At 25.4% G+C, this 23,444-nt stretch overlaps 1 protein-coding gene across 3 annotated transcripts in view; it reads right to left on the reverse strand.

Annotated features, from left to right (window-relative positions):
* Nucleotides 1–811: 811 nt before the first annotated feature.
* The window catches only part of LOC111681675 (protein abrupt), a 103,680-nt gene continuing 81,047 nt past the window's right edge, over nt 812–23,444 (reverse strand). For 2 of the 3 annotated variants that reach the window (XM_023443559.2, XM_023443560.2), the window contains exons 7-8: nt 3,284–3,967; nt 812–1,982 (exon numbers count right to left, since the gene is read on the reverse strand). In XM_023443559.2, coding sequence (XP_023299327.2) covers nt 1,558–1,982; nt 3,284–3,967 — 1,109 coding nt within the window. In that variant the 3' untranslated portion in view covers nt 812–1,557. Of the gene's footprint in view, nt 1,983–3,283; nt 3,968–8,057; nt 9,244–23,444 lie in introns of those variants that run through there. The other variant, XM_046946604.1, reaches the window with a different exon arrangement.

Genomic DNA, 23,444 nt, shown 5'->3' on the forward strand with positions numbered 1-23,444 from the left:
TTTTTATTTTATTTTTTATTTTAAATTTTTTTTTTTGAGGTAAACAAATTTATGTGTTTTTCACTGACTTGAGTTGTTGTTAAAAAAAATTAAATTATAAAAAAATTGAGGTAGTTTTAAGGTTTTTGTTGTAATATAAAATGTTTATTGTTTTATTATTTAAAAAGGAATGTGTTTTTTTATTTTTTTGTTTTTTTTCCTGTTCCTGAGTTTATTTGTTTTAATAAAAAATATTTTTATTATTTTATAAGGAAGTCAGTTAGTTGCTGAGGTGGTTTAAGGTTTCAAAACCAGTTTCTATTAAATGGCACATTTGAATTACTTTTTCTTTCTATTATTAAATTCTTCAGTTATATTTCAAAATAAGTGATGTTGTTGTTTTTAAAAAGCCAGTGTTTTTTTTTATTAAAATTTAAATAAAATAATTGAAAAAAATTTTTTCTTAAAAAAATAAAAAAACTTAAAAAACAAATTTATTTTTAATTAAATTATTAAAGCAGAGTTTTAAAATTTCACTTCACTGTAGTTTAATTCAAATCAAAAAGGCACTTGAAAATAAATTTTATTTGTTATTAATAATTAAAAAAAATTATACTAAAAGCAAATATTTCCACTAATTCCTTTAAAAAGTTAAAATTTAATTTTAATAATTTAGTAAATAAAATCATGTTAAACTTAAAAAAACAAGTTTTTTTTCCTAAAAAAAACACTCTGCTATTTTTAGTTTAAAATTTAAACATTTAATATAAATATTTACAAAATTTCTAATATTACTGCTAATAATTAAAAGAAAAAAATATATAAAATAAACTCTACTTTTCTAAAAAAAAAGATTTAAATCTAGAAATTGCTTTAAATTGTTTTTGCAGTTGTAATTAATATAAAACAGCTAACGGCTAAGCTCTCTCTTTCTCTTTAAAAAAAAACATTCAACATAACTTAACAACAACTAAGAGCTCTCTAAGTAAAAGCTTAAAAACCTGCAAAAACTCTAGCCAACAACCAAGAGTTGTCTCTGCTCTCTTTTTTAACTATCTCTTTCTGTTTGTCTCTTGCTTTGCCGTTAACCATTATAGAGGTATATATTTTTGCCTTAATTTTGTTTGATTTTTTTTTCTAATAATATTGCATTTTCAAATACTTATTTTATTTTTCTATATATACAATATTTAATATCTTTTTTTTTAATCCTTAAACATATTTATGTTTTTCAAAAAAAATTTCTTTAAATATTTTAAAGTGTTTTCTCTTTTTTTTAATTTCAAGGTAAATCGTATACTTAAGCGATTTCCAGGTTAAAAATTTTCCTTAATAAAATTCTTTTGTTTTTTTTTCAATAAACTGGTATACATATTTAAGGCTTCTTTAGTTTCAAATTTCAATTAAAATTTTCTTATTTTTTTAAAGAAAATTTTCTTCAACTAACTTTTAAAACAAACAATTCAATACCCAATTTTTTTGCATTACTAGTTTTTTGTTTTAACTCTACTCTATATATATTAAACTAATTAAATATATTTTCAAAAACAAATTTACGAAAAAGTTTTTCATTTAAATTTATGTATTATGCACTCCTTCATCTTCGGAATAATTATCCTCATTATCCGAACCCTGTTGATCATGATGTGAACCCGATTGATTATTACCATCTAAACCTAAATCCATTGGTTCGGAGGGATCTCTTCTTAAGTCATTACTATGTGTGGCAGGTGTATTATTACTGGATGAGGTAGTATTCTCATTATTGGGTGTACTAGCCTGTTCACGTCTCATAATGGGTTCAATGGTAAGTCCTGAATTATTAGCGGCTGCTGTTGAAAACGCCGAACCGGCAGCGGTGCCAGCCAATTTACTCAAATCAAATTGAGGTGGTATTAGTCCGGGTGGAATTTTATCTAGACTATGACCCATGGCATTTAGTTGTGCCATTTTGGCGGCATGTAAAGCAGCGGCGGCAGCATGTTCTTGTGACATACCCATGCCTAGAAGAAAAAAGGAAAGGTAATTAGTAAATTCATAGGTTTATTAAATTTAGAAGAGTAAGGAGTTTGATCTTAAAATGTGTGTGTTGTAAATGGTAGGTTTACTTGTTCAAACACTATAGACTAGTGTCTAAACTAGTGGTTTAAGAAGCCTATTGAATAGTAGGCGAACTTTTCTGTATTCTGGACTTCAGTCTAGTAACTAGTATACGGACTGGTTCTTTGACTAATCTGTGGACAACTCTATAGTCTAGCCCCTGTACTAGTTTACAGACTAGCCTCTGAACTGGTCTAAGGGTAAGCCTCTAAACTGGTGTATGGACTTAATACTGAACTTGTCTATAGTCCAGTCAATAGACTGATCTCTGACTAGCCTATAGACTAATATATGGACTAGTCTATTAACTAGTATATAGTCTGATCCATTAACTATTCTTTGAACTCATACATGACTAGGCTATTAACAAAACCAGTTGACTAGCTTATTGACTAGTCTACTGACTGTTCTATTAAGACGGATCTAATGACTAGTATATAGACTTATCCATTATCTATTCAATGGACTAGGGTCTATCGATCAACACATAGATTATTATTTTGATAAATCTACGGACTAATCTATTGTCTGGCCTATAAACTAGTCTATTATTTAGTCTATTGACCAACTAATGGACTAGACTATTAGGTCTATTGACTAGTTAATGGCCTATTGACTAACTTAATGATTAGTCTATTTTACGGATCTAGTAGGCGGAACTATTAACTAATATATATATACTGATCCAATTCTATGGATTAGGGTACATACTAGTCTATCGATCAGCACATAGATAATTATTCTGACTAGTCCATGGAATAATCTATTGACTGGTCTATAAACAAGTCTATTGACTGATCTATATATTTAGTCTATTGACTAGCTAATGGACTAGCTTATTGATTAGTCTATTTTGCGGATCAAGTAGGTGAAACTATTGACTATTATATATACTGATCCAATGACTAGGGTAAAGACTTATCTATTTTGACTAGTCTTTGGACTGATCAATGACTAGTCTATGGAGTGGTATATAAACTTGTATATTGACTGGTCTATTAATTAATCTATTAACTAGCCAATGGACTATATTATGGACTTGTCTGTGAATTAGTTTTTTGACTGCTGTGTGTAGACTATGTTGTAGTCTATGTTTTAACTATAATCGATATTACCCAGATTATCCGAAATTTTTTTTTAAACCTTCTTTCAAGATAATTTCTCTTTTCGATTTTTCTCGCTTTCAAACCTAAACTTTACTTACCAAATGTATTCTCGGTTATAAACTGCAAATATGTATCCAATAGCGATTGACCGGCAGCGTTACTAGTAGGTATTTGACCTCCAGCCAAATCCTTCTGTTGGCCCAAAGCAGCTGCTGCTGCAGCCGCTGCAGCCTCGTTACGTATACGCGATATGGTGGTATTAGCATGACCAAAGTTACTCAATAAACTCTCATGATAACGGCTCAAATCATTACTGTTCGTACTGCCACCAAAACCTGAACCAGTAGTCAAATCCTCGGGATCATCATCAGAATCATCCATTTCATCTTTCATGCCAACACCCATATTGATGTCAAGTTTTTGACCATTAGCACCGGTACTATTGGTGGGAGAGGCACGGGCTCTTAATTCAGCAGCAGAAATTTTAACACCAGCCTTGGCTAAAAGACGTGAAGCTAATTCGGGATCAAATGCGCTGGGCATGGGTAAAACGGGTAAATCTTTGGTGGAAATACCACGATGTTGACGAGACATATGCGAGTGTAAAGAATTACGAGATTTGGCTACAGTACCGCACAAGACGCAACGATAACCGGGACAGACAGTGTGTTTATCTTCCAAATGAGTACGCAAAGTATGAGCCGAACGATAGATTTTGCCACATTTAGGGCAAGGACGGGGATCGGTGGCACGTACACGCATTTCCAAAGAGCGACGTGTAACTAAAGTAAAGAGAAAAAATTAAAAAAAAATATTATTAATTTTAATTTATTTTATAGTTATGTTAATTATGTTTTTTCTTTTATTTTTTTTAATAAAAATTCATTTTTGTTTTTTTTTTTAATTTTTTTATTTTTCTCTTCATTTTTTTTAATTTTTATTTGAAAATATATTGTATATATTTGCCTTTTCTTTGTCTTAGTTGTTGTTATCTTTTAGGTTTTTTTTTGTTTAATATTTACTCTATAGATTTTCTTTTTTTTCAGTTAATAATACTTAAGGTTTTCTTTTTGGGGTTGTTAAATCAACTAAATTAGTAACTTATATAACTTTTAACTAAATAGGAATTTTTATGTGTTTTTTTAAAGGAATTTTTCTTTTTCTTGTTGCTGTTGTTTTTGTAGGTACTTCCTAAAGTTGTTTAAATAATATATATTTTTTAGGATTTTTCTTTTTTAATTTTCTTCCTTGTTGTAAAAAAAATTCTTTCAAAAAATTTTAATTATTTTACTTAATTTTCTTTAAATGTTTTTTTCTTTTGATTAATTTAATAGGAACCTGTTTTTTACGTATTAAACATTGTTTTATTTTTTAGTGTTTTTATGCATTTGGTTGTTTTTTAAATTTGGAATTTATAAGTTTAAATTATAAAGAATATTTTGTTTGCATTGAAAAGTAGTTTGAACATTTTTTAAAAAAATTTTCTTTAGAGAATTTAAAAGGAATATTTCAAATCTTTTTAAATAGTTAATAAATTTCAAAAAGCTCTTCAGCAGTCGCCAGTAAGTAAGCTTTTCAAAAGCTTTCGATTAGTTTGCTATAGTAATAGTGGTTTTATAACAATTAACTTCTAAAAGCTCTCTCTTGAATTGATTAGAGATCTGATTTAGTGCTTTCTCAAAAGAGATATTATTTTAAGAACTTTTGTTAGAGAAACTTTTTCTCTCACACAAAATTAAAAGTTTCCCAACAAAAGCTGCCCTGTATTAACTTAGTGTTGGGGATTTTTAGTGAAACTTTTTTAATAAAATTTCATTAAGAGAAAAAGAGAGAGAGAAAAATGTTCAATTAATCTTGGAAAACGTGAGTGCTCTTTATGAGATTATTACAATAGCCAAAAAGCTTTATTACGAGCCTCTCTGTATATGTATGTATAAAAAATCACATAAAACTCAGCACTCACTTAATAAAGATCTTACTCTCACTCCATTAAGAACAGAGGGACTTTTAAATAACACTTGAGCAAGAGAGAGAGAAAAGGAAATTTTATAGAAAATGTTTTAAAGAAACCTTAAAGTAATGAAAGCTTTCGCATAAGACTTCTTTATTTGTATAAAATAACTCTAACTTCCACTACAACTTAAGAAATAGAAAGATGCAGCTTTTTTCTTAACCAATAAACTGTTAACTAACATATGTGCAAAAGAGAAAGTAAATGAAATCTAGAAGTGATGAAAGTTTTCTCATAATTCTCATTTTAAGTTAAGAAAGCGAAGGAATGAGTTCTCTTCTCAAACGATAAGCAAAAGTCAAATTGAGAAAATCTTGCAGCTTAAAGACTTTTCAATAAATCTTGTTTGCCAACCAAGGTTTTGAGAGAGAGAGAGAGTGTTTCTTAAAAAAAACTTAAGTTAAATAGAACAATGATTGTTCTTTCAAAAGCACTTTTCCATAAATCTTGTTAAGGCTTTTAAGAGAGAAAGCTTCAACTATCAGACATTAAAGATTAATGGCGGACATGATTGATTTGGAAAGTTTTTACTTTTCAATGCAATTTAATTAAAAAAATTATTATAAGTTTTTAATTAAAAATTATAGTTTTATGGAAATTTGAGCTCTGTTGTTATTATAGTTTTTTATGAATAGTAGCAATATTATTTTTTTAATTATTTACTAAGTTTATTTACTAAACTATACATTTGTTATTTTTTCTTTAATTATTTAGTTATTTTTTATATTTTTACTTAATATTCTAAAGATTATTAATTAATTTTTTTTTGGTATTTTTTATATTTTTATTTTTTTTTGGCTAAAAATATATTTACGCAGGCACATTCTATTTTGTTTCAGTATATTTTTTATAATACTTTTTCTTTTAATTTTTAATATATAAAAAGTTAACATTTTAAATAAAAAAAATAATTTACAAGAAAATAGAAATTGAACTTTTAAAAGAGAACATAACTGATCAACAGTTGATATAGATATCAGCTGTTTGAATTAATAAAAATGATAAATTTAAAGTAAATTTTTGTAAATTTCTTTTTTTTTTCTTGTAAATTACTTTTTATTTTTAATGAAATTTTCTTTTTTCTTAGTTTGTTTTATCTACAATTTTTTTCTTCTTTTTATTATAATACTGTTTATATTTTGTTTTTAATTTACTATTTATATGCGTTTTATTTAATTGTTTTTATTTAACTTACTAACTATAGGATTTGTTTTAAATAGTTTTTTGTTTTTTTTTTTTCTCTTTCATTATTTTAATAATTTTCTTTAATAAATTACAATTTTTTTTTATATATATTATTTATTTTTTTATATATATTATATATTTGCATAATACATTATTGTATAGGAACGTATAATTTTGTGTATATATTTCATTTTTTTAATGTATATATTAGTTATGTATAGATTTCAAAAGTTTTTGTCTATTTAATAGACAGTTAATTAATTAATTGTTATTTTTTATTTGTTTTTTTTTAGGAATAAATTACAAAATTTATTTCGTTTAGTTTTTAACGCTTTTTCACTTTTTAGGAAATAATTTTCAAAAACTTTTTACGAAATGAAGACAGAAAAGATTTCTCTTTGTTATTATGGAGAATTCTTTAAATTGTTAATGTTTCAACAAGAGATTTCTTAAAAAAATGTCACAGTAAAAGCGAATACTTTAAATTGTCTTAAAACTAACGCTTGTAAACCCTTTAAACGTCAAGATAACTATTTAAAAATATTTAAGCTAAAGAGAGAGAGAGAAAGAATTCTCTTCAAATCGAGTCTTAAGCTCAAGATGTATTTATGAAGTTAAAAATCGTCTAAACATCTCGTTAAAATATATTTAACACAAAGAAAAGCGATAAACTAATAAAAAAGACATCTAAGCATAAGAGAGAGTTCTTAAAGAGCACACTATTTAACGAGAGATTAAAGAAATCTATAGATACAAGTGTTAAGCTTCAGATATATTTATGAAGTTTTAAATCAGCTGGACATGTCGTTAAAATATATTTAACAAAAAGAAAAGCAAAGAGAACACAAATCTATACAGAAGAGAGAGATATTTAAGAAGTATAATCCGCACAAATATTAGTTTAAAATATAGTCCATAACAAAAAATCAAGCAAATGTTCTTTCAATTACAACTAAGCACTTAAGCAATCCGTTAAGAGAGAGAGAGAGAGATAATATAATTCCGCATGGAAGAAAGAGAGAGAGAGTTTGTGGTAGATAAAATAAACAAATTATAAAACGCCTCAACTTTTTTTTAAAATATCTACTCAAACGTAAGAAAATCCATCAACAATAGAGTTCTTTCAGGGACAACTAAGCAAAGGAGAGTTTTCTTGAAAAGCATTCTAGTTCTTAAGCTTGTAACTTACAGTTTACAAATTCTCTACAGATTTCATTAAAATCTACTTAAAATCGATCAAATGTTCTTTCAGTTACAACTAAGCACCAAAGCACTCTGTTAAGCAATAGAGAACACAACCCTGTACAGTAGAGGGAATTTCAAACTTTTAAACCAGCTAGAGAGAGAATATATAAAGCATTAATAGCAAAAGAGAACACTAGCTCTTTCGGGGAGTTCTTGAAGTTATCACACGCTAGCCAGACATGTTCTTAAATACAATTATGAAACTTTTTTAAAATTTTAAATTGTTTTTTTTAAATTATCCTAAACTTTCTTCTATATGATCGCCATAATGGCGATATTTCTATATATCTTTTTTTTGTTTTGCTTTACACTTATTTACGGTGTTGGTATATCTTTGTAAATATCCTTTTTTTTGTTTTCTTAAATTTAACTTTAAGGAAGCATTTTGATTATTTGTTTATCAAACTGAATTTTTTTAAGCCTTTTTTTAATTTTCTTGGTCTACAATTTAAAACTAAACGTTAAACGTATACGTTCATTGGTTTTCTTTTCTGTTGTCTTGGAATGTTGGTGTTTTTCACTTTACGTTACACTAATCACCCTCACAGTTTCATTTAAAATCCGGCCCACCCGCAAATGGTCCACCCGATGAACGCATTGCTTTCATTTTCGCCCACTGAAGAGTGTGTTTAATGCGCATATGATTACGCACCGAATTGGGATGGGCAAAACGACGACCACATTCGATGACCGGACAGACAGGACTATCACGCGGATAATGACGATCGAGATGTTGGCGAAAGACACGTTGCTCTAGGGGAGTTTCGCAAAGAGGACAAGGTAACATGTAGTTGCTACTGGAAGCAGCAGCGGCCGCCGCATTGGCTGAAGCGGCTGAGGCGGTGGCAGCTGCGGCGGCTGCTGCTGCTACGGCTGCAGGATTTTGAAAGAGTTCGGGAAAGTCTCGGGAACGACTAAAGGCTATTGTACGGGCCATTAAAAGATTGGCGGTTAATTGTTGTTGATGTGTTACTGCAGATTGTTGTAATTCATCTAGATATTGTTGTTGTTGCTGCTGCTGATGTTGTTGATGTTTATGTTGTTGATGCTCCTGTTGTTGTTGCTGCTGTTGATGTGAATGCTGATGTTGCTGTGCTGCATGTTCTGTTCGATGTCTTTGATGTGAAGGCATTTGTTCGGATGTATCTGTTATCATATGTTGTTGATGTTGTTGTTGATGTTGCTGCTGTTGTTGTTTCTTGAGTAAAGCCTGATATAAAGTCGATTCACTATTATGCCTAGAGGTTTTCATAGTCAACGATATGGCCGATGATATTGAGGAGGCACCATCATCATCTATAAAATTCTCATCATCACTATCATGCCATGAACGTATAGAACGTGCTGGCGATGAATTGGCAGAACGATGTTTAATTATATTATTATTTAAATGAGAAACTAGCAAATGATTTTGTTCTGGACTCAAATGAGCTGGAGTGGGCCTATGCGGCGAATTAGTTTCCCTTGTTTCTCTTTTATCAGCCAGTGTTGTCGAAGGTTCGCTTAAAGTATCTTTATGTATTGATTCCACATCTTTAATATCTTCATCTTCTTTAAGTTCCTCTTTAATTTGTGTGTTAGTTAAAAATTTGCCCAGATTTTGCTGTACATCTGCAGCTGCCGTTAAGGTAATATAAGGTTTAAGGTAAATTTTGTATTTTGGTTGATTGTTTTTTTTTTTTTTTTGGGAGAATAATAATGAGAAATTATTATTTGTGTAATAAATATGCAAAATGCTTGTTCTAAATAACACGAGCAAGTCTAAATATTATGATTTCATAGACCTAGATCTTTGTGGTTTTTAAATTTTTTTTATTTTTTTTACAGCAGCAACAGCAACAACAGCAGAACTGAATACTTACTTTACCAATTTATATTTGATTTTGTTTTTTTTCTTTGTATGAAAGCCAATTGTTTTACAGGTTCTTTAGATTTTAGCCGATTTTTTAATTTTTAAGGGTTTTAGGAGGGATTTTAAACATTCAGTTCTAAGGTTTTAAAATTGCTGGATTCTTAGCCAATTTTTGTTTTGTGTAAACTTAAAAATAAATTTTGCCAATTTGTTACAATAATAAATTAAAGATCAGGGTCTTTAGCTTAAAGTGCTTAATGGTTGAGTATAAGAAAATAAAAAACATTCATATTATATACAATTTTAAAAAAATATATATAATAATTACATCAAAAATGCATACAAAATAAAAAATTGTTAAATATTTTTTTAAATATAATTTTATCTAATTTATATATATATAAATATATTATATATATATATATAAAATATATATATATATATATATATATATATATATATATATAGATATATATATATATATATATATATATATATATATATATATATATATATATATATAATATATATATATATATATATATATATTATATATATATATATATAATATATATATATTATTTATATATATATATAATATATATATATATATATATATATATAATATTTAATAAAAATATTTAAAAGGTGAAAAATCTTGTTGTAAAAAGTATGTTAATTTTTAATTATTTTACAAAAAATAGAATTTTTACCAAATTATCTATGAAACTCCTAAAAATATACAACTTTTTCTTTCACTTTCATAAAATATGTTGCCTATATTCTGGCCTATTTCTTGAACAGTATTTTTTAGTTTAGTTTTAATTAATTACAAAATAAAATCGAGATTTTATTAAAATTTCTTTGAAATACCTAAAACTATGCAACGTTTAACTTAATTGATGATATTCTGAAATGATTTTTGAAACGCCTAAAAGTACACCATCTTCTTTCAAAATAAAATCGAGTTTTTATTAAAATTTCTTTGAATTACCTAAAACTATGCAACATTTATCTTAATTTAAGAAATTTGCTACAACTATTGCATATTTTTAGGCTTTTATATTAACAAATAACTTTCAGCTTATTCGTTGTTTGTAAACATAATTTTTATTTAAAAAACAATTTGTTGTAATAAAGTTTGCCCCTAAAACTAACTGCCTACTTATAGGAGAATTAACTAAAAATATATTGTTTAAAGATTTGAATATAAAAAACTCATAATTGTTATTTAAATATTTTGAAATTTGCAATTGCTAAGAGAATATTTAACTGCTATTAAAAATCTGCCTAAAAGTAGGCATTGTTTATTTTAGGTAAAACTATTAACTATTTAAGAATAATATAATATTTGTTTCTTTCTTATACAATTGCAAAACTGTCTTCTGTGTTTTAAAACTTCAATATAAAAAGTTTGTTAAATTACTGCCCAAAAGTAGGCTTTAAATTTCAACTGAGGACTTTCTAAAATACTCAATGCTTTATCTAAAAATATCAAATCCTTTTTATTTATTAGAAAAAGTAAAATTCCACTATTACTTTACAGTTTTCTATATAAAAAGTTAGTTTAAGTACTGCCTAAAAGTAGGCTTTATTTTTTACTTTTTTAATGCGGATGTGATCTCTAACGATATGTAGCCCTTTAGAAAACACAAAAGATATCTATTATAAAAAGACTTTCTTTAGAGTTTTTAAAATTGATTTAAATATAAAAAGTTTGCTTAAGTACTGCCTAAAATTAGGCTTTATTTTTTAATTAAGGATTTTTTTTAATGTGGATATAATCTGTAACGTTATCTAGCCCTTTAAAGAACTCCTCTAAAGTAAATATCTATTATAAAAGTTAAATTTATAACAAGAACTAGAAGCAGCTTTTTTCTTAAATTTCTTTATAATAAATAGTGTTGCCTACTTTTAGGCTGCTTATAATAAAGAATTTCAATAAATCCTTTACTTTTAATAATCAAAATTAAGGATTTCTTTTATAAATTATATAACTTTGGGTGTGTTATAAATATATATTAACACTATATCAACTCCCTTTTTATATAGTATATTGATAACTTTTTTTCCTACTAAAACTGGGTGTAATATTACTACTAATTCTAGGGTGCCAATTTGTTTATGGTTATAAGTAATATATAACTAATAGTAATAATCATTTTCCTATAACAAAATATCTATTTTGTATAATAAACAAAAAAAAAAAAAGAATATTATGTGTAAATTATTTACTATTATTGAAAATATACATACATATGTATGCACAGCTTACACACACAAATATCGCGTGCATTAAATGCATTAAACTAATTCTTAATTTTCATTTCATATTGAATATAATAGTTTTTACTTTTTTGTTTTTGTACATCGATAACTAACTATTTATTATGGCAAGCAAAAAAAAAATGGAAAACAAAACTGAAATTGTTATTATGATTATTGAAAACTAAACGCAACCCGAACGATTGATAAATATATATATATATATTAAATAAGAAACAAATTCATAATAATAATAAAAACATATAAATTTAAATTATTATTCTTTCAAATGAGGTATAAATAACAATTTGATGAGGTTAAAAACTATAACTGATATGTTATATATATATAAATATATAGAGAGTTTAGACAGACAGACAGTTAGTCAAAGTTGAATAATAACATATGCCATTAGTATGAAATGTAATAAAGGTTTTTTTGAATCTAATAAAAGGTGTGTAAATTAAATATGTACTTTTTAAAAAAAAAAACAATTAATTAGAAATCCTTTTTAAAAAATTGACTTTTTTTAGACAGAAATTTGATAGAGTTTTTAATGAAAAGTCAAAATGATTAGAAATAAAGCTAAAAATTCTCGTTTTGCTTACAACAAGCTAACTAACACTTAAGCATTGCATTATGGCTGAAAAAAAACTAAAGTATACTTTTGACTACTACATAACAGGCCTAAAACTAATGCCTATCTTAAGGCTATTTTAAAAAATAAAAACCTTTATTTTTAATCTTTTATTATTTATATAAAATTCCAGCCAATGAAATTTAAATTATAAAATTTTTATATTTTTCAATTACTTACTAATCAAATTAAATTTTATTATAAATTTGAAAAAAATATTTTTCTAATCAAATAAATATTTTATTTATTAGTTTTTCTAAGGTTTCTTATGAAATTAATGCATGTGTCTATGTAAGTATAAATAAAACTATAAAAACCCTTAGCAACTGTACTAAATATTATTGCATATTTAGTTTTTGACAAGCTTAAAAAATATTGAGTTTAGATATAGTTATACATATATATTTTTTTTATATAAAAAAATATATACATGTATGTATATATGTATATATTTTTTTAAATATTTTGCATATGAACACAATAGTTTTTTGTGTTTAGAAGTTTTATTGTATGTTTATGTATGTGTAAAAACTAATTTAATTTTTACACTTCAATTAACATAGTTTTTTTCTTTTCCTTTTTTGTTTGTTGTTGCACATACAATATTATAATAAATAAAATGCATTTTAAATTAAAAAAGAACTCATACTATAAGTATATATGTATATATAAAATAATATATATTTATAGGTATTTATATATATGTATATAGTTGAAAACATACTCCATAAGGATGTCCTTTCTTTTGATTGATAGACGCATAAAATGCATTTGATAAATATTTTATGAGCTCTTTTTTATATATTACATAAGTATGTATGTATATAAATAGAAATAGTTGTATTCTAATACCCAGCAGTTTTACAAGGAATTAAAGTATCCTTTTTAAAGCAATATTTTCGCCCAAATGTCTAAACATTTAAAGAGCTCGTCTTCAGTGTTTTAAATTTTCAATATAAAAAGTTTGTTAAATTACTGCCTAAAAGTAGGCTTTAATTTTCAACTGAAAACTTTCTATAATGCTTAATGTGATCTCGAACAATATCAACTCCTTTTTATTTATTAGAAAAATACAAATTCTTTTATAACTTTACAGTTTTAAAACTATTTTTCTATATATAAAGATAGTTTAAGTACTGCCTAAAAGTAGGCTTTATTTTTTACTTTTTAAATGCGGATGTGATCTCTTACGATATCTAGCCCTTTAAAAAACTCCTCTAAAGTAAACATCAATTAGAAAAAGTAGAATTCGAGAGTTTATTCAGAGGTTTTTTTAATAGTTTTAAATATAAAAAGTTAAGTACTGCCTAAATATAGGCTTCATATTTTTACCTGAGCACTTTTTTTAAAGCGGGTGTGATCTCTAATGATATTTAACCCTTTAAAGAACTCTTCTAAAATAAATATTTATTACAAAAACAAGAAGTCTTGTCTTGCGTTACAGTTTTAAAACAAGTTTTCAGTATAAAAAGTTTGTTTTGTATTGTATTGCCTAAAAGTAGTCTTCATTTTTTACCTCGTGACTTTTTTAATGAATAAAGAATATGATCGGCACTAAAACTAAACGTTGATCAAGGAAAAGATAATAAATTTCAAAAACTATTAAGTATATTACGAGTTCTGCCTAAAGGTAGACCACATTTAGTTGAAATTTGCATTAAATAGTTATTGTAAATTGAAGTCAAAATAAATTTATAAAAAATGTGTAATAAAGAAAAGAATTAACAAAACAAATAAAATTTAACATAAAATGAAAAAAAGTTAAAGAGATATTTTAAAATTTTTTTAACACACCTAAAAGTAGACTTCATTTTAAAAAAAAAAAATGATAACACATCAATAATCCAATATAACGAACTGATGGGATATACTTAAGTTTGTATGTGTATATGTAAAAAATAGCCACAAGATAAAATCAAATATATATTTTACATATGTATACATACACTTATAAACAAATGTGTGTGTGTATGTGTGTTTATATATATTTAAACTCTTAAAATATATAAAAAAAATTACAAAAACTTTTTTCTCTATATAAAATAGATACCTGTCATGTTATGGTTTGATACATTTAAAAGGAAAAAAAAGAAATTTTAGCAAAAATTTAAATATTAAGATTTATATCTCAGCATATTTACAGGGGCAGAGGTGGATGGTTGTTTTGAGTAAAATGAATTTTATATTCAATTAATTATGCACATTTACACTTTTGTAGTTTTGAAGTATTTTTTTTGTAGCAACAACTAGATTTTCTTTATATATATATTTTCTGCATATTTGCACACGCATTCAAACTCCTACTATTCTTAAATATAAAACTAAAGCTTTTTATCTTACTCTGTCTATCATTGTTATGATTATCTAGCAATATCCTGTTATAGGATACTACTACTTCTAATGCTAACTAAATACTACTAGTAGTCTTGTTTGTTACCAAAGTCAAATCATTTGGAAGTTGTTTTTCTGTGTGTTTATAAAAAAAAAATCTTGTGATAAATATTTTCTATTGCTCCTTGTTTAGAACAAAAGAACCAATTGAAAATGATGCATTTTACATTATTTTATATTATAAAGATATATGTATGTACATATATATAGCTGTATTTATTTAAGCAGAAGATACAATATTAGAAAACCCAATAATTACGCATATATGCACAATTTTCTTTTAATATTCATCTAAAGCATATAATGAATGAATAAACGAATGAATCAAGTGTGTTCATAAGATGAATAATAAAAGCAAATGAGTGGCAAAAAAAGTGCAAAATAAAAAATAAGGAAACAAAGGATTTACAAGTTGTTGAAATGATTTAATATATTAAAATTTTTAAGCTTTTAAAGGAAATTTTAACTACAAGTTTAACTTCAATACCTCTTAAGTCAATAGTAACACTTAACAATTAGATAGTTTTAGTAATTTTTATATATTTTAGAATTTTCTAAATTTTCTTATTTATATATTTTCTTAGTACAGCCTAAAAGTAGTTTTTATTTTCGATAAAACGGTTGTTTATTGCAAGATGTTTTAGTACCGCCTAAAAGTAGACTTTAGTTTTAATTTACTTTAAGTTAAAGATAAAAGAATACTTTAGTACCGCCTAAAAGTAAACATTATTTAGTTTAATTTACTTTAAGTTAAAGATAAAAAATTTTAATACCGCCAAAAAGTAGACTTTATTTAGGTTTAAATTACTTTAAGTTTAAAAAGAATACAGTTTTATAAAAAGCCTAAAACTTGGCTTTATTTAAAGCAAAATTTCCTAAATTGTAAGAAATTTTAAAATTTCTTTAAAACAGACCATAAAAATCCTTTATTTTAAATTAAAACGATATTAATATTTCCTTTGAGCCGCCTAGAAGTAGACTTTATTTAAACTACAAAATGTTAAATTCTACAAAGTTAGAATTAGATTTCATTTAGCTTTACAAAATTAAAGAGATATTGTTTAAGTAAAGCCTAACAAAAGATTTCATTCTAATCTAAATGTAATAATTTAAATAATGTTTTAATATCTCCCTATAACAACCCGAAAGTAGACTTCATTATATAGAGTTAAAAAGGTATTTATTGCCTTCGTCTCAGAGCCGCCTAAAAGTAGACTTAATTTAAACATAAAATTTGAATAACTTCCTACAACAACCATAAAGCAGACTTCAATGCATGATGTTAAAAAGGAACTATTTGGCTTTGTTTTACAACCGCCTAAAAGTAGACTTCATGTAATCTAAAAAATTCCTAAATTATTGAAGTAAAAGTAAATTTTGTACTTTATTTTAGCGCAGTCTAAAAGTAGACTTCAAATTAGTTTAAAATTGTTTTAATACTACCCTAAAGTAGACTTCTATTAACTGGAATTTGTAGTTAAAGATATTATCTTAGAAATGCCTTAAAATATGCAATATTTAAAATATTAAATGATAAATTCCGTGAAATTCAATAAAATTTTAATTTCTTTTTACTACAGCCTAAAACTGACTCACATTCAAGAGTTATTGTGAGTTATAGTCGTAATAAGTTTACGACGGTCTTTGATTAATAAGATTAATCCTTCTCTAGCTCTTAACAAGGGTGGCAATATCCTTCACACATAAATACAACAATTTGTTAAATATTTTTATGCCTATACTTCAATTTTTGTTTAATTTTATTACTTCATTATATGATTTGATTTCTTAGATAGTTTTTCTGATTGAAATTATTTTTATTATTTTGCATTTTTTTTTTTCCAAATCTTTGACCAATTCCATTTTTAATTTTATGATCACTTACAAACAAACAAAAAAAAACTGCTTAAGTTGAGCATTTTGCTGTAATAAAATTTATGGGATTTTAATTGGATTCTTGTAGTTTTTTTTTCATTTGACAAAAATTAATTCATTAAGATTTTTATGTCTTCAAATAGTGGTCAAAGCTAATAAAATCTTTCACTAGTTTGTTTGAATAAAAGATTAATGCAAATAGAGAAAATAAAAAAAAACTAAAATTGACCCTGATTTATACAAACAGATATCAAAGATCATAAAATGAAATTGAAACAAATGCTTAAATTGAAACATTAAATTAAGGGGGTGATTGAGAGGACACAAGACAATAAAAGGTATTATTTATTAGGGGAAATTGAATGCCCTTAAAAACTTATTTTAACTTGTTTTTTTTTATTTTATTCTTTAGAGAAAAGTACTTTTTTATATAAACATATTGTAATACATTTTGAAACTATTTCTCTTTACAGTTCTTGTCCTCTTGGACTCTACCTCAACTGTCACTTTATTTAAACCAAATTTTGAAACATTTTCTTAAAGTTATGAAACTAAAATACCCTTTTATCCCCTTGCTACCAACACTGATGTGCATATTTCTCTTTTTTAAACATTACTTTGTTAAAATTTTATTTGTCCTTTTGATTTTGTAACATTTATAGCCGTTTGACGCTGCTGCTTTGACGGTCTTAAAATAAAATGTATGACATATTTTTTTATGACTTCTTCATATTATATATATGTATTTTATTTGACAAAAGTGTAGTTATTTATTGTTCATACATACTTGATAATAAAAATTAATAAAAACACTTTATAAAACAAATATATATAGGAAGAAAAAAAATAAAGAAAAAGTTATAACTTCATTTTTATGATCTCGAAAAATAAGCAAGCTATAAAATGAATATGTAATATTTGCAAACACTTTACAGCAAAATGAAATTTATAAGTACTAAAAATATAAAAAAAATCAAACTATCATAATTTTAATGATTTCAAGTAAAAATATAATTTTTACAGACTTTTCACGCAAATTGAGAAAACTTTTTTTAAGGGAGCAAACACTAAGAATTGCAATTTGTTAAAGTCAAAGTCTGTAGTAGTTGGGGCTAAAACGGAATTATAACTATAATAAAATAAAGTAAATAAAGTTTTAACTATAAAATTTATACATAAAATTTTAAGTGTTTCAAAATAAAAAACAGTAATAAATTGTATGAAATGAAGTAAAGAAATTAAGATTTTTAATAGAACAGCCTAAAAGTAGAGTTGGTTTTGAAAATAAAAAAAATTGTTAATAATAATATAAATACAGAGATATCTTGTTAAGTTAAAAAAGCTTAAAGACTTTCCCACATATGCATAAATGCTTAATAAAGTTATTGATGGTTTATTGTAGGAATTTTGTATGGAAAATGTGCGTAATAAACGATTAATATATTTATAAATACGGGGAGTTTCTTTTTGAGCCTAAAAGTAGACTAAATTTGAAGAACAAAGGGAAGAATAATTTTTTAAATTAAATATTTTATACTATTAATTTAGCCTCTAAGTAGGCTTTATATTAAATCAAATTGAGGAATTTTATAGAATTTCAGAAAGAGATAGAAGAGTTGCATAAACGGAATTAAACATAAATTTTTATTTTCTTTCCTAAAAGTAGACAACAGTTTAATGTCAAAGCTTAATTTAACTAGCTGGTTTAACAGTTCCACCTAAAAGTAGATTTTATTTAAAAAAGGAATTAATTTCCCAATATTAAATCTAAATGACAGTTTGTCTTTGGTATAGACTAAAATTTTAAATGCAAAATTAATTATTTTTAAAGTAAATACCATATATTTGTATGATTTTAGCATAGCCTCTAAATAGGCTATAGGTTAAATAAAATTAAGTAATTTTCTAACACTCAGATCCAACCTAAAAGTATACTTTTTTAAATTAGTCGTAAAGTGTTTTAATTGTATTAATTGAAATTGATGTCGCTAAAAGAAATAGTTTTTTTATATTTACCGCCTAAAAGTAGACTACATATAACGCGAAAAAGTCACAAATTATTAAAAGTTGTATAGATATTAAAAATTTGTACTTTCTTCTTAAAAGTAGACAACATTTTACTAAAAAAGTGAACAGTTTTATAAAGTTACTTGCATTTTCTTAGGACAGCCTTCAAGTAGGCAACATATTCAATTAAAATTGATGAATTTAATACAGTTTAAAAATATTAGTATTTTTATTTACAGCCTAAAAGTAGACTTTAAATTTAATCAAAAACGTTGTAATTATGAAAGTTAGTAAATAACAAAGATACTATTTTTAAAAATAGTATTTTATAAATTTGAAGAGATATTAAAATTTGCTTAATACAGCCTAAAAGTAGACCTCACTTAATATATATAATTTCCTAAATGTGCTTTAAAGTTAAAATAAAAATATGTACTTATAACGTCTTAGAAGTAGAACTGATTTAAAGTAGGATTTTAAAGAAATTATAGAATTTTGTTAGTGCTGCCTAAAAGTAGACTTTTGAAAAGTTCTGTAAAAGACTTTTGTAAATAACTGTCAATATTCTGTTAAATATTTGATAGAATATTTATATATTCTTAAATAAACTCTTTACATTTTCCCTAAATCTTTACATTTTCTATTTTTAATGTCTCGATTATTTTTCTCTTTAGATTAACTTGTTTTTTTATTGATAACAAACACTCCTTAACTTTAATTAAATTTGTAATATTTTCTTAACAAATACAAGTTTTTATTTTAATCTTTTAAACAAAAAAGAAGAAAACTAAAACTAAACTACTTTATTACTAATAACAACAACCCTTTTTATAACCTAAAGAAAACATTAAAAGAAGAAATCTAAACCACCACCCTCTTTTCCCTTCATTTTTTTATCAAAAAAAAAAAAAAAAAAAAAACTAAAAGGAATGTAAAAGAAATCTAAGTATTTTCAAACACGTAGCCCTTAACAACCATGAAAGGGGTCAGTTGGCAAAAAATACATATAAATGATTTATTTAAGCCTCAAAATACAAAACAAAAAAATCCAACTATAATTATTATTTCAGGCCAATAATTTCCCATTTTTTTGTTCTTAATTTTTTTAAAGAAAACATTAAATATGCTAATAATAACAAAACACCTTTTTCATTTTGTAAGCACTATCTTTTATCCTTTATACGAAGACATCCTTCAATGGATTTGCTGGTAGTAACACAGTTTAACAGTTTTATGACATGCAATCTCTAAAAAAAAACAATACATGCCACCAACAAAATACACATTTCTTTTACGCCTTCTCCTTATTGAAATCTCTATATAATATTTCTTAATTTGTATTTATATTATTTCGGTTTCATTCTTTATTCAAAGGCAATAATTGTTAAGGTGTTAGATGTATAAATATCTTGAAAAACTGGGTGGAGTTATTACTTTTGTTAATAATTTCTGTTCTATAGGTGTTGCATTATACAATTTTTTTATGGTTTAATATATTTGGTATTTCCTTTAAAAAGGGTTTCTATTTTATTTTGTATATTTTAAATGGAATTTTCAAAATTTTGGTTTTATTTTATTATTGTTCTTTTTTGTGGTCAAGCCTAGAAAATCTTAAACCATAAAATTTTTATTATTTATTATCTTTGATTAGTTAAATTAACTAACTGTTAGTTAATCTAATGGAAATGCATTATATTTATGAGTGTTTTTGTTAATCAATTTCAAAACATATAGAATGACTTAAGGCCATTAATATGTGTGGTATTGAAGTGATATACATCTAAAAGACATAAAACTAGTCATCTGTTTACTACAACTTTTGCTTGAATTTTTTTTTTAGAATTTTTCTTTAATTGTTTATTAGATTGATTTTTTAGAATGTTAATATTTTTAACTTTAAAAGTTATTAGCCATTAGCCTCCTAAAAGTATGCTTTAGCTTTTTAAAATTGTTACGTTTATCAAAGTTTTATAGTACAAATTTTGTATAATAGTTTATGAATAAGACTCTAAAAGTTAATGTTATAGCCCTAGAACTGACTCTATTATAAAAATGTTTTATTGACGCCTAAAACTACACTAAATGTACTTCAAAGTATACTTGATTTAAAAATGTAGTCATGAGCGAAATAGTGTTTGCAATTAATTTTGTCCCAAATTTATAAGAGAAACATTTTCAAAAGTGTGATGTAGAGCCTAAAAGTAGACTCCTTTATTTTAAAGCATTTTATTAGTAGAGCCTAAAACTATCTATCTATCTATCTATCTATCTATCTATCTATCTATCTATCTATCTATCTATCTATCTATCTATCTATCTATCTATCTATCTATCTATCTATCTATCTATCTATCTATCTATCTATCTATCTATCTATCTATCTATCTATCTATCTATCTATCTATCTATCTATCTATCTATCTATCTATCTATCTATCTATCTATCTATCTATCTATCTATCTATCTATCTATCTATCTATCTACCACATTGCTAAAGCTGAAGGCTTTTATTCTTTACCGAATCGCCTCTTCATTTCAAATATAACCTCTACCCCTCCTCCAAATAGTTGTCAATTTCTTAAACAAAAAGAAACCACTTTAAATTATTTTAAACTCCAACAATGGCGGCCACAAAAGTATTTCGAAAACTTTTCCAATTTACCACAAAATATTATCTAATAACACAAGTTTAGACAAACAAATGTCATAGCGGCAGCCAAAAAATCATAATACAAATGAGATTTCACAATAAAAACAAAATATCTAGATTGCACTTTAACCTCCCGCAAATTTAACAGCAGCAACAAGAAAAAAACACAAACATAATTCATACACATGTCCTTTCATCACATTAGGGTATTTACACGTTCATGTGTTTTTTTGTTGTTCTGACTTACATGCACTTGTAAACTTGCATTTTTTTCATATGAATTTCTGCCTCTTATCCGACAAATGCGTTACATAAACTGGCGTCAAAGTTTTAAGAAAAATGTCTAAGTATAAAAGACGCCTACTTTTAAGAACAGCAACAACAATATTGTCTAAATGCTACTACACTAAAATGGCCTAATGGTCTTTTAGCCAAGATGGGTATTTTTATTTTTTTGCCTTTTTTTGAAAACTTTTATACTTTTAACATACTCAAAAGTTCATATATCACCTAAAAGTATACTACATTTTATAAAAGCCAACACTTTTTTCTTGGTCGCATATGTTTTAGATGATTATGTGTCCATGTATGTGTGTGTTGCATATTTTTAGGCATTTGTATTAGTTGTGTAAAATAAAAAAATAAACTTCTTTTTTGGGAGAAGAAGAGACAAAATTCGCTTTCAATTTTAAATAAACCTTAAGACATGTGAAAAGATGTTACCAAATGAATGTGTATGTTTGTGTATAGATAGATGTTCATGCATGTTTATGCATGCTAGTGTGTGTTTGCTTGAAATGAAAAAAAAGCGATTATTGGAAAAAAGTTTGTTTACAAAACTTAAAATAAGAAATATTTTTCTTTTTCTTTTTATTTTATTTTTTTTTTTTGGGGAAAATTGTAACAAAAGTCTCTAGCGTTTTTTGTTGCTGTTGTTGTAACTTTGACATACAAGCAAATATGTAAAAACTTGCTGTTGTTGTTGTAGCTTTGGTTTTTAAAGGAAGTTAGGCAAAAAAGTTAGTTAAAAAATTGTTTAAGAAGGTTTTGGGGAATTATATTCAATTTGTTGTTATTTACGTAACTTTTCTCTTGTTATTTGGAGTACATGGGTCGCTAAATTTCTATAAAGTGACTTGAATCAGTTGTTTTTCTAAAACCTTTTCTTAAAAGTAACTCAGTTGTTTGAATTACGAAAAGCCTAAGATATATTGAGAAAAGCTTTCTTAATGATAATTTTTATATCCGGTTTGGTTATTTTAAGGATTACTCCATAGATTGAAAGAAAGATGAATCAATTTATTTAAATTGTTTTTTTTTTGTAATGTCCACTCTCTAGATTACTAGGGGTTTGTAAAGTGACAATTGTTTGCGCTCTCTTTTAAAAAGAGTATATTTGTGTTGAAAGAACGTTGACTCTTTTTGAAACTGCTTGATCGTGTTTAAACTTCACATGAACTTTTCGTTTGCCCATCGTTGCCTTGAAAATAGTGTCTTTAACTTAAACAGCAACAACATTTGTTTGTAAATGTCTCAGTGTTAAGAAAAGGAAGCACAAAGAAATAAAAAAATTGCAAAAAAATATAAACTTTTCTCGTTTGGGGTCAGTTAGACTGCCTGTTTAATGTTTTTAAGATTATTCTTTATACACACCAACACACACACACACATTATCCCATATAGAATTTTTTGTATTAAAAAAAAACTGCCTGACGTTTTTTTTTCTCGATTTTAAACACATATTGGTGGGAGGCATAGTAATGTTTTTCTTTGCTCAGACTTTTTGCAAACGTGAATTTTTATATTATTCAGTTTGGCAGTTTTGTTGTTTGGTGTTTTTTTTTCTGTTTCTTTTACAAAGAAATATGTACTATCAAAAGATAGATTGCGCCCTCGTATATATCATGACATGTGCCGAATTGTTTTAACTTTAATCTTTCATATATTCTATATATTATAAGGATAATATATGAAAAAGGAAGTTGAATGAAACAGATGACAAAAAAAAAAAAAAGAGAATCTTAAGAAACACCTCCTATTATTTTGTTCTTAAAAAAATTTTATATATAAACTGACACCCTCTTATAATTTAACAACAAAATTTATAAGCAAATAAAATCTCAAAATTTGTTTATTTCAA

This window comes from Lucilia cuprina, chromosome 2, assembly GCF_022045245.1.
Source record: "Lucilia cuprina isolate Lc7/37 chromosome 2, ASM2204524v1, whole genome shotgun sequence".
In the NCBI taxonomy this organism is placed as follows: Eukaryota; Metazoa; Arthropoda; class Insecta; order Diptera; family Calliphoridae; genus Lucilia; species Lucilia cuprina.